At 51.1% G+C, this 15,711-nt stretch overlaps 1 protein-coding gene across 1 annotated transcript in view; it reads right to left on the reverse strand.

Annotated features, from left to right (window-relative positions):
• The window catches only part of Abtb2 (ankyrin repeat and BTB (POZ) domain containing 2), a 163,518-nt gene that overhangs the window by 13,281 nt on the left and 134,526 nt on the right, over nucleotides 1-15,711 (reverse strand). The window contains exons 4-7 of the mRNA XM_013019642.1: nucleotides 6,344-6,496; nucleotides 4,831-4,996; nucleotides 1,889-1,978; nucleotides 1,330-1,431 (exon numbers count right to left, since the gene is read on the reverse strand). Of these exons, the coding sequence (XP_012875096.1) occupies nucleotides 1,330-1,431; nucleotides 1,889-1,978; nucleotides 4,831-4,996; nucleotides 6,344-6,496 (511 nt within the window). The remainder of the gene's footprint in view (nucleotides 1-1,329; nucleotides 1,432-1,888; nucleotides 1,979-4,830; nucleotides 4,997-6,343; nucleotides 6,497-15,711) is intronic.

The following is a 15,711-nucleotide window of genomic DNA, read 5'->3' on the forward strand; positions in this document are numbered from 1 at the left end:
CTTGCCATGTTGCCGAGATTACACGCAACAACGCCTGACACACTGTGGACCTGTTCACCAGCGGAGCCCTTGGGCTCCTTCCTCACTGGAGACATTCAACAGCTATTAAGAAGAGGTAGGGCTGTCCAGGACAGCAAGTGGCCTCTCCTCATTCCAGCAAGGACAGGTTTGCCAGAAGACAGACAAGCCAGAGTAACAGATGCCAAGCAGCTACAGCTGGCCCGGGCCTGGCTCCACCTTGGTGGCAGGGGTGGTGTCTGCATTCTGCTCTAGAAAAGGTGACCTTCAGCCCAGCCTGCTCCTCATCTCCCTGGAGAAGTGAGGTGAAGAGCCCAGGTGACCTGGCAGCTCCCCTGTGGGGTGTGGAGAATGGAAGATGGCCGGCCGCTGGTTTCGGTCAGAAACCAGTTGGTCCTTTTCACCTGCACCCGTGCTGATGCTCTGGGGGTGGAGGCTGCTGGGCAGGAGAAACTGGGCTCCCTGCCAGCCCAGCCCAGGGCCTAGCCAGGCCCCGGGCCTAGCCCACAGGCCCTCACTGCGCTGAGGATGGAACTTGGGCAGGCAGTAACTGCAGCGAAGGCAAGATGCAGGAGATTGCTGGGCAACTGCCATTGACCAGGCTGTACTGACGGCCATGTTGGTCAATGTGACCCCTGTCCTCTGAGGCAGACACTGCACTAGCTCTAAGAAGACTGTGAGTGGGGGGTGGGGTGTGGAGGGAGGTCTGAGGACCTGGGATGTAAGTGACACCACGTGAAGCTGCTCTGCCCACAGCTTCAATTTCTATAAAACACCCAGCCCCCACCACCCGTCATGGCGGCCGCAGCTCCCTAGGCCGAGGTGGGGAACTATGCTGCTCAGTTTGTGTCACCGTGTCTTCTCGCTCAGGAACTGGGAAGTGGAGGGACCAGGCTTCTTCGGGGTGGGGTGGGCGTGTGAGGGAAGAACTGGAAAGGAGCCGGGATAGAGAGCCAGCTTGGTGAAGGGATTCATGAGGAAGCAGAGTGAAGGGTCAGAAAGAAGGGGGGAAAGCAAGCACTCACACAGGTCCCAGCTGTGCGAAGACTTGCAAGAAGAGATGGCAGGGCCTCGTTCAGTTTGGACCTGGGTCTGTTTTCTCACAATTCCTCACGTATCCTGACACTAACCCCTGCTTTCTTTGAGGCTAGCGATGTGGGCTGCTGCTGCTGCATGTGGATCAGGTGAGCTGGCCTCCGCCATCTCTCACTCCAGGCAGCTGACTCCCAACCCCCAAGGGCCTGTGGCTATGCTTGGGGTCCAGCCCACCTAAGAAGCTGGGGAGCTGGCTGAGTATCTGGCAGGGCTTACCTGCACTACAGAGATGTGTCCGTGCAATACAGCAAATGTTAGTGAGGTCCAGTGCCTGCTGTCGGGGTGGATGGAGGGGTGTCTGGGAGAGTTGCTTGGAACCTGGAAAACACACACCATCGCTATTTCCTGGGTAGGTGACATCCCTGAGCAGAGAACTCTGGGGCTTTGGATAGGCAGGTTCTCCTGCAGGGATAGTGAACAGGAGTCAACTCAAGTGCTTTTGACATTTGATAGGTAATGTCTGCCTGGAGCACTATATGGATGAGGCTCAAGAGAAAAGAGTGGCTACTCCATTAGTAATGTCTCTCCTGGGCAGAAGATGGTAGAGGGGAGACGCTCTCTATCTCAAAAAGACAGAGCTAGACTGGGCATTAGAATCCTTCTAACCACCCCCAGCTCTTTGCTGTGATCTGTTACCTTGTATTTTTAAGTCTTTGGAGACATATTTACCCAGTTGCCCAAAACATTGCACCCATCCTGGCTACTGGAGACCTGGGGGTGGGGGTGGTCTCTCACTGGGCTAGGGCCTAAAAAGCAGGCCTCTGGGCTTGCTTACCTGGATGTCCAAGTTTGCTCCGGCATCAATCAACATCTGGACCATGGCTTCATCCCCAGCAGCACAGGCATACATCAGTGGTGTCATACCCTGCACGAATAAAAGGCAATTACTAAGCTGTCTGGAGCAGAATGCAACACCCAGCATCCCATAGGCCTCTGTGTGAGTGCTCCCTTCTTCCCTGCCAGCTTCCTATAGACCCTCAGAGCAAAGGACACAGAAAGAGTGTGTAGGGGATTTCCATAAGCATTGTGACAGCAGAGGGGTGAAAAGCACACGCCCTGCAGCCAGGCCAAGGAGCAAAAGCCAAAGGAGTGTTGAGTCTGGTGCGGTCCTGGTCCTCTCTGTGCAGTTTCCCCATCTTTACAGGGAAACAACAGTACATACCTCATAGGCTTGCTGACAGTGTGTGTCAGTGCTTAGTACCTTTGGTACTAACCTAGCACTTAATCTCACCTTGATTGAAAGCTCAATTAATAACAACACAGCCACTGCTGTTCCTATGTCATACTGCCACATTCCAAGCCATCCCAGGCCAGGGCATTGAAATCTTGTTATATGATGGACAGGCAGTATCTCATTTAATCACTGTGCTAGTCTTAAGGTGTGTGTGTCGGGGAGTGGAGGGGAGGACTTCTATAATTATGTGAAATGGAGAAAGGGAATTAACTACTGAGGACCGCACAAACAGTACATGGACCCCAGGTCCATGTGAGCTTTGAGCTGGTGCCTTGAGGCATCACACAGAGCGTGGAGGGGCGTTTGACCAATAGATGTGCTGCTAAACAGTCCGGGGCTTTTCTGGAAGCTGTACCCTTCCTGAGGCAGGCTGTTCATGGGCTGGCTCCCTGGCTGGGGTCTCCCTGCGGCCACTCACAGCAAAGGCAGGGCAGGGAAGTGTGTACTGCACAGTTGGATCCTGGTAAGCATGTGTCTGGCGCCCCGCAATATTATTTATTAGGTTATTTGTGCGTAGACAAGATCTCTTTAACTCATACATCCTTGTCTAGTGCCAAGAGATAAAGAAATGGCCTGCGATTAATCAGGGGGTGAGAGGGCTGTTTACCCACACGTCAGCCAGTAAACAAGAGGGCCATGCTTTCCCAAAAAGCCAATGGCAACCTCATGGAAATTTGGCTCTGTTTCACACATTCTTGACTTTTTTTTTTTTGATCCACACATCTGTACACAATTCAGAGTATAAACTGGGCTGTGAGCCGGAACGGGGGAAACCACTTGTGTGTGTGTGTGTGTGTGTGTGCGCGTGTGCGCGCTGTTTTCTTCCCCACTCCAGGCACACAGAGTCTAAAGAGGCTGATAAACAAGACTTCAAGGATAATCATCTTATTCACAACCATGTGACAACAACAATAATCATATGGATGGCAAGAACCAGAGAGAGAACATCAACCAGGCATTTACAAGGTGCCAGAGGGAAATTCTCCTGACAGTTCTATGTGTCACCCCCCTCTCAGAGGCTGGGAAACAGAGGCTCCTCCGGAAAGCAGGGCAACCCACGAAGGTTACTCAGCTATGAGGCGCTGGACTAAATCCTCATCTATCGGAAGCGCAGGTCCACTGGCTTCTTCTCTATGCTCCAAAGGACGACACTCCCACCCAGCCCCCACATCTGCTGTGCTAACCAAGCCCCTTTGGCCTGTGATCACCCTGTCATAGCTCTGCCCCATCTGCATGGAGGAGGCGCCATGCGGTGCTGTACCTCACCCCTGTCTGCCCTTCAGTCTTAGTTCTAACTCCTCCAGAGGTGGCTGTCCCACCCCTAGCGCCTGCTGGGAACCCAGGCTTCTTCTGGTGCCCTCTTTCTGTCATCTCATCTGACACCCTTGCTTCACCCTTCGTGTTGCTTAACTTTCCCTGTGTTTCTGTGTGGTCTTCCCAACCACACAGTGCCATTATTTATTCAATAACTGCTCCTCAAACAGTGTGGAATAAACAAATGGGATATTTCACCGTGGTTAAGAGCCAGAGTCAGATTGCCTGGATGCTTCTAATCCCGGCTCTGCTTCTGACTCATGGTGGCATTTTAGACTGAAGCACCCTCTCTGTATCTCAGTCTCCTTGCTGTAAAATGAGGGTTGGGGTGGGGTGGGGAGGGGAGGGAGGATTACAGTACTGTGTCATAAGGCTGAGGCCAAAATTAAATAATTAATCTATGGAAGCACTTATGATCAAAGAAAGCCTGGAACACAGAAATGCTAGATACATGGAAGCTGTTCACTGCAAAACAAAATACCAATACAAACACAAAATGCTGGGCTTTTACAAGTTACCTCTGCCATTCCTACCCTTCCTCTGGCTCCATTTGACTCCTAAGCACTTTCCATTAACGTGCTCTCTACCTTGTGGGCCTATTTCTTTTGTTGCCTGGTCTCGCACTACAATGTCAGTGCCACAAGGACAGATGGCAGGTCACACACTCCGTACACATGTTAGTAACTGCTGACTTCTCTGGACTCTTCCCCAAGCATGCACTGTTGGAGAGTTATAAGCAGGGCACTGCTGGCTCATGCCAATAATCCCAACTACTCAGGAGGCTGAGATCTGAGAATTACAGCCCACAGTCAGCCTGGGTAGACAGATCTAGGAGACTCTTCTCTCCAGTTAACCGGCAAAAGTTGGAGCTGGATGCGTGGCTCAAGTGAAAGAGGACCAGCAAGGGGTGAAAAGGCCAAGCTAGAGCATGAGGGCCCTGAGTTCAAGCCCCAACAGTGGGGAAGAGAAAAAAGAACCCAGAGAGCCAAGGTGGGCCAAGGGTGCTGGGGAATGTCCCACTGACAGCCCATGTGAAGCAGGAGGAAGTTCACCGTTCAGAGCTAACCAGTCTCAGCTTAGAACACAGGGCATAATACATCCAACTCGAGCAACTGTGAATTCCCTAGTGTGGGTCCTAAGCCTGGCCTAGCAGAGCTCTCAGAAATTACCTGGTCGTCCATGGTATTCACCCCGTCTGGGCCCAAGGCCTCGATGGCCTGGCTGATGAGGTCCGTCCTCCCGCAGTTGAGCATGCGGAAGCCCAGGTCCTGGTTGAATCTTTCCGTGGCAGCTCGGGCGTCCAGCCTCCGGAAGGAACTGAAGCAGCATTCAGGTCTGCCCAGGAGAGACCAGGAGTGGTGAGCATGACTGAGACATGTAATACCACTGGGCCAGGCTGACACGTGGAATGGGAATGGCGGGGTAGGGGAACAACTGGGAATTAAACTCAGATGACTGTCCTCACCACGTCCTGTGACCTGAAGAACACATACTTGGACAGTTTGGAACTGTCAGGGACTATGTTCCTGAATAATAAGACATCTCAGGAACCAACCTGAGGCTCAGGCTGGGTCTAGGACCCAGTGGTGGACTAGCATTGGACTGCTATGTACCACTTGTGTGGAACAGACTGCCTTCAGCCCATGAAACCAGTCTTTGAGGCAAAAGCTCTCTAGGGTTTCCTAGTAAGGCCCAGCAGTATTAAAAATATGGCCATGCAAGGTCTAGAATACCACTAGGAGCCTGTACAACCTGCCAAGGAGAGCCACAGAGAAAAACTCGTATCTTCCCAGGGCACACAAAGATGCCCAGTAGGCAGCTTCCGTCTGGGTTTTCGGTTGGGTCAAAATGTGAAGAGATGTGGTTCAGGCATCTACACAGACAACTGAGGCAGAAGTGGTATTTGGGCAGAGATAAAATAAAGAGAAGCATGAAACTGGGAGTGAGCAAAGGAAGGGGTGACACCGTCCAAAAAGAAATGTACTTGTTACCTGACTTACGAAACTGTAACCTCTCTATAAATTACCCTTGTAATAACTGTGTATGTATATTAACAAAAGGAAAGAGACAAGACTTTCACTAGCTAGAAATGGACAGAGAGATCCGGAGAGAGCTACTAGATAGCAGCTCCCACAGGAGAGGAGGGTATAAATGGGGGTGCTCTGGGAAGGAATGAAGGCAGCATGAATGGAGGGGCATGGGGACTTGGGTGCAAATTCAGATGCAGTTAATTTTTCAGCTGAATGTCTATGAGCAAGCTGCTGGTCCCTCCCTGACCCGTACTCTCTTCATGTATAATATGGGCTTACAGTCCCTTCTCCCGAGTTATCATGCATCTAACAAGGAAGGGCTCAGCCCAGGACCTGCCTCCAGCAACAGGGGCAATTACAGGAATGGAAGAGTCAGCCGCGTCCACCCTCCCCCAGCACCAGTGTCACACTCTGTGTGCTCTCTGGCCCAAATCCAAACGTGCATCTGCTTGGTAGAGTGGACACCGGCTGTGGAGCATGCGTCCTGCAGGCAACAAAGGCCTAGAGCAGATCAGATCCCATACTCAGCCCTGACATTTGTGGGGGGGAACTTCTCAGAGCAGCCTTCCCCAGCCCTGGCCACCAGGAGAAGGGAGGGGAATCGCCAGCGGCTGGACATGGGGGTGAGCCCTCCTTCCCCTCTGTTCCTTACTTGAGCTGTCGGGGCTCGCAGTCCAGGCCGGGCAGCAGCAGCCGGGCTGCCTGCCGGATGTCCCCACTGTCCACCGTGAGGCTGCGGCGGTGCTCGGCATAGGTGATGGCCACGCGCATCCACTCCATCAGCGGCGGCAGCAGCATGAAGGGCCTGTGAAGGGGCACATAGAGGTCAGGCCTGCGGGACGCGCTCCTTGAAGGGGGGGAGCCCTGCGGCACATTTGGTCTCAGGCCCTCCAAAGTGGCAAAAGTGGGTCACCGCCATGTACATCCGGGGTTCTGACACTCCCTCCCTGCCACAAGAGCTCATCCACGAAGGGAGGCTCTCCTTTCTGCAGAGGGGAGATACTGTCTCAGGGAGGTGGGGTTCAGAGGAAAGAGCATCATGGCCAGGCACCAAGCTCAGCTTTGCAACTAGCAGCTCCGAACAAGCATTCCTGAGCCTGCAGTGTGGGTGACACCTGTTCCCAGGGGTGTTGTGAGGCTGGATTAGGTGATGTGCACCATACTGCCTGCGTGCAGTGGACAGTCATTGTTTCCCTGCTTACAGCCCAGGCTGAGATGCGGCTACAATCACAAGGCTAGTGCTCAGGGAGTGCAAGAGGCAAGCAAAAGGCCACCACCAAGGGCTGCAGCTGAGAGCTACAGGGGACACCTTTTGAAGGCACTCTGTATGCCACCAGGGGGCGCCATTCACCATGGCTGTGAGAGAGCCCCCAGGCACAGGGTCTTTCCTCCTCTCCCCACCCCCCTCCCATTCAGCCAGTTGTGTGGGGAAGGTTTATCTTGTCCCCTATCAGCTTTAGCAAGACCCTGGTGGCGAAGTGGGCTCAGGCTTGAACAGCCTGACATCTCTCAAGGCCTCAGCAGCCAGTCTTTGGTTTCAGGACTCAGTGGACACCGCCAGCCTGGCGGGCTGAGCTTGAATATTGCTCATATCCCCTCCCCCATGGGTCGCAGGGAGAAGGAGGCCCTGGCATCCTGCCCTTCATGGCTGTTTTCTCTGATGACAGTTCAAGAACAGGCCTCCAAGGCTGCCTGTGTTCCTGGTCCCTCCCTCCCAAGGCCTCCTCCTTCTTAAACAATCCAGGGAGTGGGCACCAGGCCCGGGCCAACAGCCAGGCCCCATCCACACTCCACTTCCGCTGATACCCCGGGTTCTGAAGCACCGGCCTGCGCTGCCACCAGCACCATGCTCCCCAGCACACAGCGAAGTTCTCCAACCTGGCGACACCTAAGAGGAAACGCAGGCCTCAGCTACCTCACACGCCAGCTACGGGCCGGCACTGGAGACTTCATCACTTATCTCAGGCCTCCAAAAGCTTAGGTCATCTTCAAGGTTATAAACGCATCTCCTGGAGGGTGAACGGTGCTTTCCATTAAAACAAAATAAACCCAGGAATAATCAGATGTGACCTTGAAGATGGTTCTCGTGGGCAATTCCTCTGAAGTTCTAGTCTCATTCTTGCAGAAAGCACATCTGAGTCTGTATCACTTCACTGGTCTCAAAAAATACTGATGTGTATGTGTGTGTGTATGAGTGTGAGTGTGTGTGTATTCATGCCTGTGTGTGTATGGGGCCAAATACCATTAAAGCCTCACTATCCCTGGTCTTCAAGGGCCAGTGTCCGACACAGCAGACCACCAGTGTTCAAGGCTCTGCAACCATCAGAGAACCACTCATGAGAACCATCCGTTTTCACCTCTGTTTGTTGGATCCCGTTTATTCTTCTTCAAGGCTTAGTGTCAATGCTACCTCTTTCCAGTGGCCAAAAAGCTTTTCCCGCCCCTAGGTCCTCTGAACTCTCTTTTAGCACGGAATGTGTCTGACCTTCCTGCCTAGCCAACCAGCTCTAAGGTCAAGAGTGATAACTTTCTCATCTATGTATCGGGCTGTGGCCTGACACCATAGGTTTGAGGGATGACTGAACGTGTGGATGAACGCCAGCCCCTAGTGTAACCCATCAGATTTTTCAGGTATGGATCAAATCACAGTTCTGCTCCCCAAAGAATGACATCTCATTTTCAAAGTCATGGTGTTGACTTGTGAGACCGAGAAGCTGGAAATTATGGGGGAACTCGAGTCATCTAAGAAGGAAAAGCCATTCATGAGTTATCCTTCCCTTCATCTACATACAGATTTGAATTCCCCTCACATGTCTTTTTTTTTTTTTAACATTTGTTATAATTCTCATAATGCAAGGCTGGAAGGTAAGCTGTCTATCCACCCCCCTAATCCAAGGAAAAGGCTTTAGTTAAACCCCTAGTGGGGGAGACTGATGTAAAGAAAAAAATAATTGTGGGTTCTGTCAGCCATTCTTCCTTGCCGTGGCTAATAGCCAAGACAAAGCGCCAAGTGTGGTTACTAAACCTCTAAGTGGGTATCTCTCCATTGTACCGGGGGAAATCCGAGAGGGAGTAGGGGAGATCATGCCTCACAGATGGCAGCGATTCCTTCTCTGCTTCATGCCTGTCAGAACCCAACACATGTGAAATGGTGGTGTGCGGGGGGGACCGGGAACATACAGGGCTCTGTGTGGCACTGAGCCATCTTGGTTCGAGTCTGGAAAGTGGAAAACTATACTTGCCAGACTCCTTTGCGGCTGAGGTTCTGGATGCAAATTGGGTTTCATCATTAAGAGGCTACTCCTTAAAGAATGGGCAAGTGAACACAAGGCAGAGGCTACTTTGTGTCTATTTGATTTTTGCTAGCAAACCAGGTCCTCAAAGCATGAGGTCTTCCCCAGCCCATCAACATCTTTCTATTTGTTTTCTACTTTTCTTGTGTGCTAGAGGTAGTACTGATCAAAGTAATAGAAAAAATTTTCTTTTTTTTTTTTTCTGCGCCAATACTGGAGCTTGAATTTGGCTTGGGTATTGGCCTTTAGCTTTTTTGTTCAATGTTTAGCATGCTACCACTTGATACACAGACCCACTTTTGGCTTTTTGGTGGTTAACTGGAAATAAGAACCCTTACAAGACTTTCCTGCCCCTAAGGCTGGCTTCAAACTGTGATCCTCAGATTTCAGCCTTCTGAGTAGCTTGGATTACAGCCATGAGCCACTGGTATCCAACTTTAGAAAAGATTTCTTCATTCTAGCTTTCATCTTGAATCTTGTCTCCAAGAACATATGCTCAAACAGAGTTCTAGGGTCTGCTCTTGGGGCAATGCCCTTACTAGGTAAGTTCTGTGTTCGTGAAGTCTTTCTGGTGGCTCGGCCTAGAATCTATTCCTTGAGCCCTTTCAGAATCCTATTAGTACCTTCTGCCCTAGCTGAGTTCCTTCCTGCTCAAAATACTTAGTGTGGTTGTATTTCCTGAGTGGAACACTGATTAATACTCCACCAGCCAGGCCTGCCCCCATAGCAACCTCTTCAGGCCTTCCTCCTTGGTTTAGCCTGGCCCATGTTCTTTGGGCAGGTGAAACAGTAAGTAATCTATGGGCTCTCTCAGCAGCATGCTCCTCAGGGGCTGTGAGTTCTAGGCTACTGTTTCCTTTTCGGAAATTTCATCTTACCCACTTGTGCATGCTGAGAAGAGCTGGACATTCTGGGAAATCCCTATGAAAACTCCCGCCTCTTACGTTATCCCCCTGGAGTAGAGGGCCCAGGGGAGTGAGGCACGCATCACCCTCAGGGTCTCTCTGCTCCCTTCCAGAGAAGGCCATTTCCTGCTTCTTGCCTCTCCCCTAGGCTGAGCTTGGCTGTGAGCCCTTCCATGCTGAAGTGAAGATGTGTGCAGAGCCAGGGCCTGAGTCGGGGTGCAGGACGGCCTCTCTCTGCTGCCTGTGGCTTTCCTTTTGGTGGACTACGTCTCAGTGGCCATTCTTAGTTGTCCCCTGTCCCCAACTCAGGACCTTTTTATGCTCCTAAGAATTATCATGGCTTCCCAAGACCTTCTGTTAGTGTGTGTTACCTATCTCTATTGACTATATTAGACATTGAGAGTAAGAAAATGCTGGCATGCATGATTACACACCCCATTAGCTATCAGGGTGACACTATTACAGGTCACACGGCTCCTGGAAAATTCCCCTAGATATCTGTGAGAAAGATGAGAGTGGAAAACACCAGCAATATCTTATGAAAACACTGCAGGCCCTGGGGGACTTCGGGAAAGAGTCTGAGAGCTCAGATGTTCCAGAACCCCACTTTGGGGACTTCATAGCAGGTCCCCAATAACACTGCTGGGGGCTGGAAGGGGCTGGGACTCTGCCCCTGGCGGCATGTGAGCTGGTAAATCCTAAGCATGGTGTCTAGTTTGCATGTACCCTCTGATCCAGAGACCGAGGGACCTTGTTCTCTCCCCTGCAGAATCCTCATTGGGAGAAAATTCTAGTTCCTTAACTCCAACTGAAGTGGGCTCTGAAAACCTGGGGCTGAACATTCCCCTTTTGGGGCCTGTTTTTCTATGAAGAAAGGGTTTAAGTGATTGCTTTCTATACACGTGCCATAGGGAAGAACTCTTCTGCTCTTAGACAAGACTCCACATGGCGGCAGCTGAACGGAGGCTGGGTGCGTGGCTCACAAGCGGGACTGCCCGGCTGGCATCAATGTACTCCCAGTGATTTACACTGTGACGGAGCGGGCTGCCTGCCTTATCGCTCCCATGAGCAAACTGGGTCTACGTCATCGTCAAGAAGGCCAGAGCAGGCTCAGCACAGCCGGCGGAACGCAGTACGCTCGAGGTAAGTATTAACTATGATTTCTCCGTAGAGAAAACACACAATAGCCCAAAAGGCCATAGGAATTGTGTGTGGGGGTGGGGGTGGGGTTAAATGCCTCAGCTCTAGCCTCTTCTAGGCCAGCCAACCCACTCTGCCCTCTCCCCAGTAGCCAGCACGCACACATAAACAGTCTGTGCCCACGGCAGACTGCGTGCCACCCCGCTGCAAGCCAGCTCATAAAACAGAGAACAAATGCAACCCCTCTGTGGAGGGGAACAGCAGACTTTCTGGCACGCGGGTTTGGTAGTGAAGGAACTTGCAGAGGGGAAAGGACTGACAAGAAGGTGCATTCATGGGTCGTGAACACCAGGTGTGGTGGCGTGGGGCATCAGACATGGCCTTTGATGGCTCTGCAGCCATACCTCCACTCTGGATGCTTCAGGTATTTAAACATCAACCTCACCCCACACAGATAAATCTGGCCGCCACTGTGACTAACAAAGCCGCCAGAAAGGGTCCTGGGCTTTCTGGCGGCATTTGTCTTTGTGGGCTAAATAGCAGCAAAATGATTTTTTATGTATTTCTCACTGTGAAAGGAGAACATGGGAATCAGAGAGGCTAAGGGCCTCACACAAGATCACACAGCCAGATCCAACAGCCACTGTGGGATTTGTCTTTTCTTCATTTAAACGAATCCTATTGGTGAGCCAGACTGAATCAATCAATCCCAAGGTCTCATCAAGCCCCTCAACAGAACCTAGATGGCAAAACCCATTTTCATCCTTTTTTTTTTTTAAAGGAGAATAAACTTCTTAAGGCCTTGCTTTTAAGAGGTCCCTGCAGCTTGGAAAACAAAATAAACCCTGCCCGACTCTATAAGCATATGGTTTATTAGAATTACAGTCCTGTAAGCAGTGTCTTAACAACGGAGAACAGGAAACACCTCCATTTTCAGCTTAAAGCAGGCTCTGTTCTTTCTCGACGTGGGTAGGGGCCTTGGAGCGAGAATCAGGTTGGCAGACGGGCAGAGGCCTGAACTGGAGGCTGTGAGGCTGAGACTCAGACAGGGGAGAGTTGCACGCTCGGTTTCCGACCTGGCGTGTGGACTGCCTGTGCCTGGCAGTTTTGTCCCCGTCTGAATCCCCATGGGAGCAACTGGCCTGGACGTGCCCACTGGCTGGGAAGGACTAGCAGAGTCAAAGCTCAGTCTGGGATAAATGGGCCACAATTCCGACTCCCCTTGGCTGTCAGCACAGAAATTCCGGAGTGTGGGCCTGGCTCCCCCGCTGGGGGTACTTGGAGAGGGGGTACCTCTTGCTGCGGGCTTGCTCCCTATGGTATTTCCCCATTAGCCCCTGCGCACAGCCTCACCCACTTCGGAGCCCCCTCCAGACCCAGGAAAGGAGGAGCCTGAGAACCGCAGATGAGATGGAGGGAAGAGCTGCCAGCCTCAGCCCTGAATTCCTCTACCAGCTCTGCCCACCTTCTGAGAGAGGCTGAGCCAAGCTCCCAGGTTGTGTGGGGTCACTTCCCCAGAGTGCCCCCTTCCCACGCCATTCTCACATCCCTTTGCCTAGGGGCCAGGGCAGGGGCCAAGGCTGGATGGAAAGCAGCACTGCCAAGATGGCCCGATTTCCCCAAGCAGAGACTGGAGAGGCAGCATAGGCCTTCCCTCCCCGCTCTCCATGGCTTCCATGAGATTTCCACAGTGCCACTGCGGCCCACAACCAAGCCAAAACGCCCAGGCAGAATAAAACTAACATTGTCCCCTTGTAGTCAAACCCCACGCTCAGCACAAAGGAAGCGATTCTACTCCGCCTCACATCTTGGACTAATTATTTTTCTACAATTGCTTGGTAAACCAGGATGGTTTGGCTCAGCTTGAGTCAGGGCTTGGCATGTTTCTCTTCTTGGATCCCCAGACCAGGCCTGTCTCCCCCCCTTGGCTGAGCCAGAAGTTGACCCGAGGCAGCATCGCTGCTTGGGGTCAGGTGACTTTTGTTTGAGGCAGGCGATGGGTTTTCTGGGGGGGGAAAATACACTTCTTATTAAAGCTCATCTGGTACCGATTACAGCTCTAGATAAAGCATGCTCGGATACACTATGCATATGATTTCTTTTTCCCTTGATGCTGGGGATTAAGTCTTGGTCCTTGTGCATGCTAAGCACATGATATACCACCGGGCTCTACAGCAAGCCCTGGAGGACACTTTTATTTAAGCCATGTTAGGTAAGCACTCTACCACTTGAGCCATACCCTCAGCCCTTTTGTTTTTTGGTATTGTTTCTGAGACAGTGTCTGGCTTACTTCAACTTTACATCCTTCTACCTCTGACTCCTAAATACCTGGGATTACAGGAGTGAATCACCAATACCTAGGCCAAGGTTTTTGGTTTTTAAAAAAATTTTTTTTAAGATAGGGTCTCACTATGTTACCCAGGTTGGTCTTGAACTCCTGGGCTCAAGTGATCCTTTCTGCCTTAGCCTCCTGAATAGCTGGGACTATAGATGTGTGTGCTACTAGAACACAACCAAGTTATGGGTGCTTTTTCCTGGATTAGTCTTGGGGTCTCAATGGGAGCCTGGCAGTTAGCTGAGGAATGTCAATTATGTGACAAAGGGAACATCCATAAAGAACTAATGTTTATAGAGCGTTTACTAAGCAAGCCTCGGCACTAAATCCTTGATAGCCATTGGCTAGTGTAGTCTTCATACCTCCTTTATAAAGCAGCTACTCTTGTGACCTCTTTCTACATGGGGAAACAAAGCCAGAGAGGCAAGAGATTTGCCCCATGTCATGCAGAACTGGGATGGCAGGGTACCTCAATACAAGCTCCCATCCATTCCATTGCTGCTCCATTGATGGTGTGACCCCAATTCACCAACTTTCACTTAGGGAGAATGTGTGGTATGACAGCAGTTTTACACAACAATCCTAACTTACAATCAGGGACTTATGACCTTTTTATTTTAGAAGAGGGTTAAAGTGCACCCATACAACCATTCCAGTTTTCACCTTCGGTATTCAATAAATAAGATATTTAACATGACTATTAAAAAAGTAGGCTTTGGGATCTGATGATGACTGTATCCTAGCACTTAGAAGGGTGAAGCAAAAGAATTTCAAGGTCCAGGACAACATGCCTGAAGTAGTGAGACCTTGTCTTAAACAGAAGGAGGACAAAAGGCTTCGTGTTAGCTGGCTTTGCCCAACTGTATACTAGTGTGCCCATTTCAGGTAGGCTACACAAGTTAGGATCTTTGCCAGGTCAGATATATTGAGCACTGAATGTAAGCCAGGTGCAGTGGCTCATGCTTATAATCCCAGCTCTCAGGAAGGGAAAGCAGGAGGATTCCAAGTTCCTGGGCTACACAGCAAGCTCCTTTCTCCAGAAACAAAAAGAAAGAATGAATGAAAGAAGAAAGAGAGAGAGAATGAGAGAAAGAGAGAGGGAATGAAAGGAAGGAAGACATAAAGAAGAGAGAGAAGAAAAGAAGAAATAAAAACAAAGGAAGGAAGGGAAAGTTGAATGCATTTTTGATTTAGTAATATGTGTTTATGGGGATGTAATAACCCACCATACACTGAAGGACATCTACTGATATGTCACCCAAATGGGACCACTTTGAGAGGGAAGAGAAGGATGATACTATGTGGAACATAGAACTGTATTGTACCAGTGTTAGGGCTCCCGGCTAGACAGCCTCTGTCCACAGACATCCCTCTGCCTGGCCTGTGCTGACCACTGCAGGTAGCAGGAGGTCTTCCCCAAGACACTGAGGCCTCCCGGCTCCACTCAGGCATGGAGTGTGCCGGCCCCACGCAAGCTCTCCGGGAGGCTCAGTCCTCTGGCTGTGTTCTCAAGGCTCTGCTTTAGTTTTGAGCTGCTCCTGAAGGCTTTCAGAGCTTTCTGGAGAAGTGAGGGCCCTGCCTCTTTTGTCCTTTGTTCTGGGAGACTTGGAGTGCTTAGGGTATTGATACATAGTTTTCCTCAGATAAGAAGAAAGGCATGCCAAGATAAAAGGTGACTGATTTGCTGTTTTGTAGGAGAACTTCCCCACAAAAGAAACAGCTTTTTGGGGTGGGGGGGGGACAGGGGGAGGGTGAGGTGGTGGTGTTCCTGAGGGACTAAGGCTAGATCTGTTTCTGGGAAGGAAGCTGGATGTCAGGCTGGAGCAGGAGCTGAGCAAAGAAAGAGGCAGATGTAGTCGTGCTGATGTCCGTGGAGCCTTGAGAGTTCCGGGTGGTATAGGCCATTTGTCCTTGGTGGCTGGGCTGGACTCCAGGAAGCATTTTATATGGGTGAGGTCTACATGCGGCAGGGAAGGCCTTACCCCCATTTCTCAGACCCCCTCGTTCCTAGCATCACTGCCTAGAGCCCAGCAGACGGCTACTGCTTCTGCCACACTGCTGGAGCAATGTGACAGCAGGCCTCTTTCTGTTTTGCCCGGGCAGAGCTCTCTTGCCCCATGGACCCCATTTCACCCACAGGACCCACTTTCTCTTTCCCTGCTTGGTGTCTGTGGCAGCTCAGCAGAGAGCATAAGCTCTCTTACCATTTGGACACCAGACAGGTTGAGGGCCTCTAACCTGTTCAGACACACTTCTCTGTCGTGGGCATTTGCTACCACCCACTCAGCCTCTGCCAACAAGGCAACCTCTGGACGACCCTCAGGGCTCAGCTGTCCTGCTTTATTTA

The sequence above is a fragment of the Dipodomys ordii genome, unplaced genomic scaffold (genome assembly GCF_000151885.1).
Source record: "Dipodomys ordii isolate 6190 unplaced genomic scaffold, Dord_2.0 Scaffold46, whole genome shotgun sequence".
Lineage (NCBI taxonomy): Eukaryota > Metazoa > Chordata > Mammalia > Rodentia > Heteromyidae > Dipodomys > Dipodomys ordii.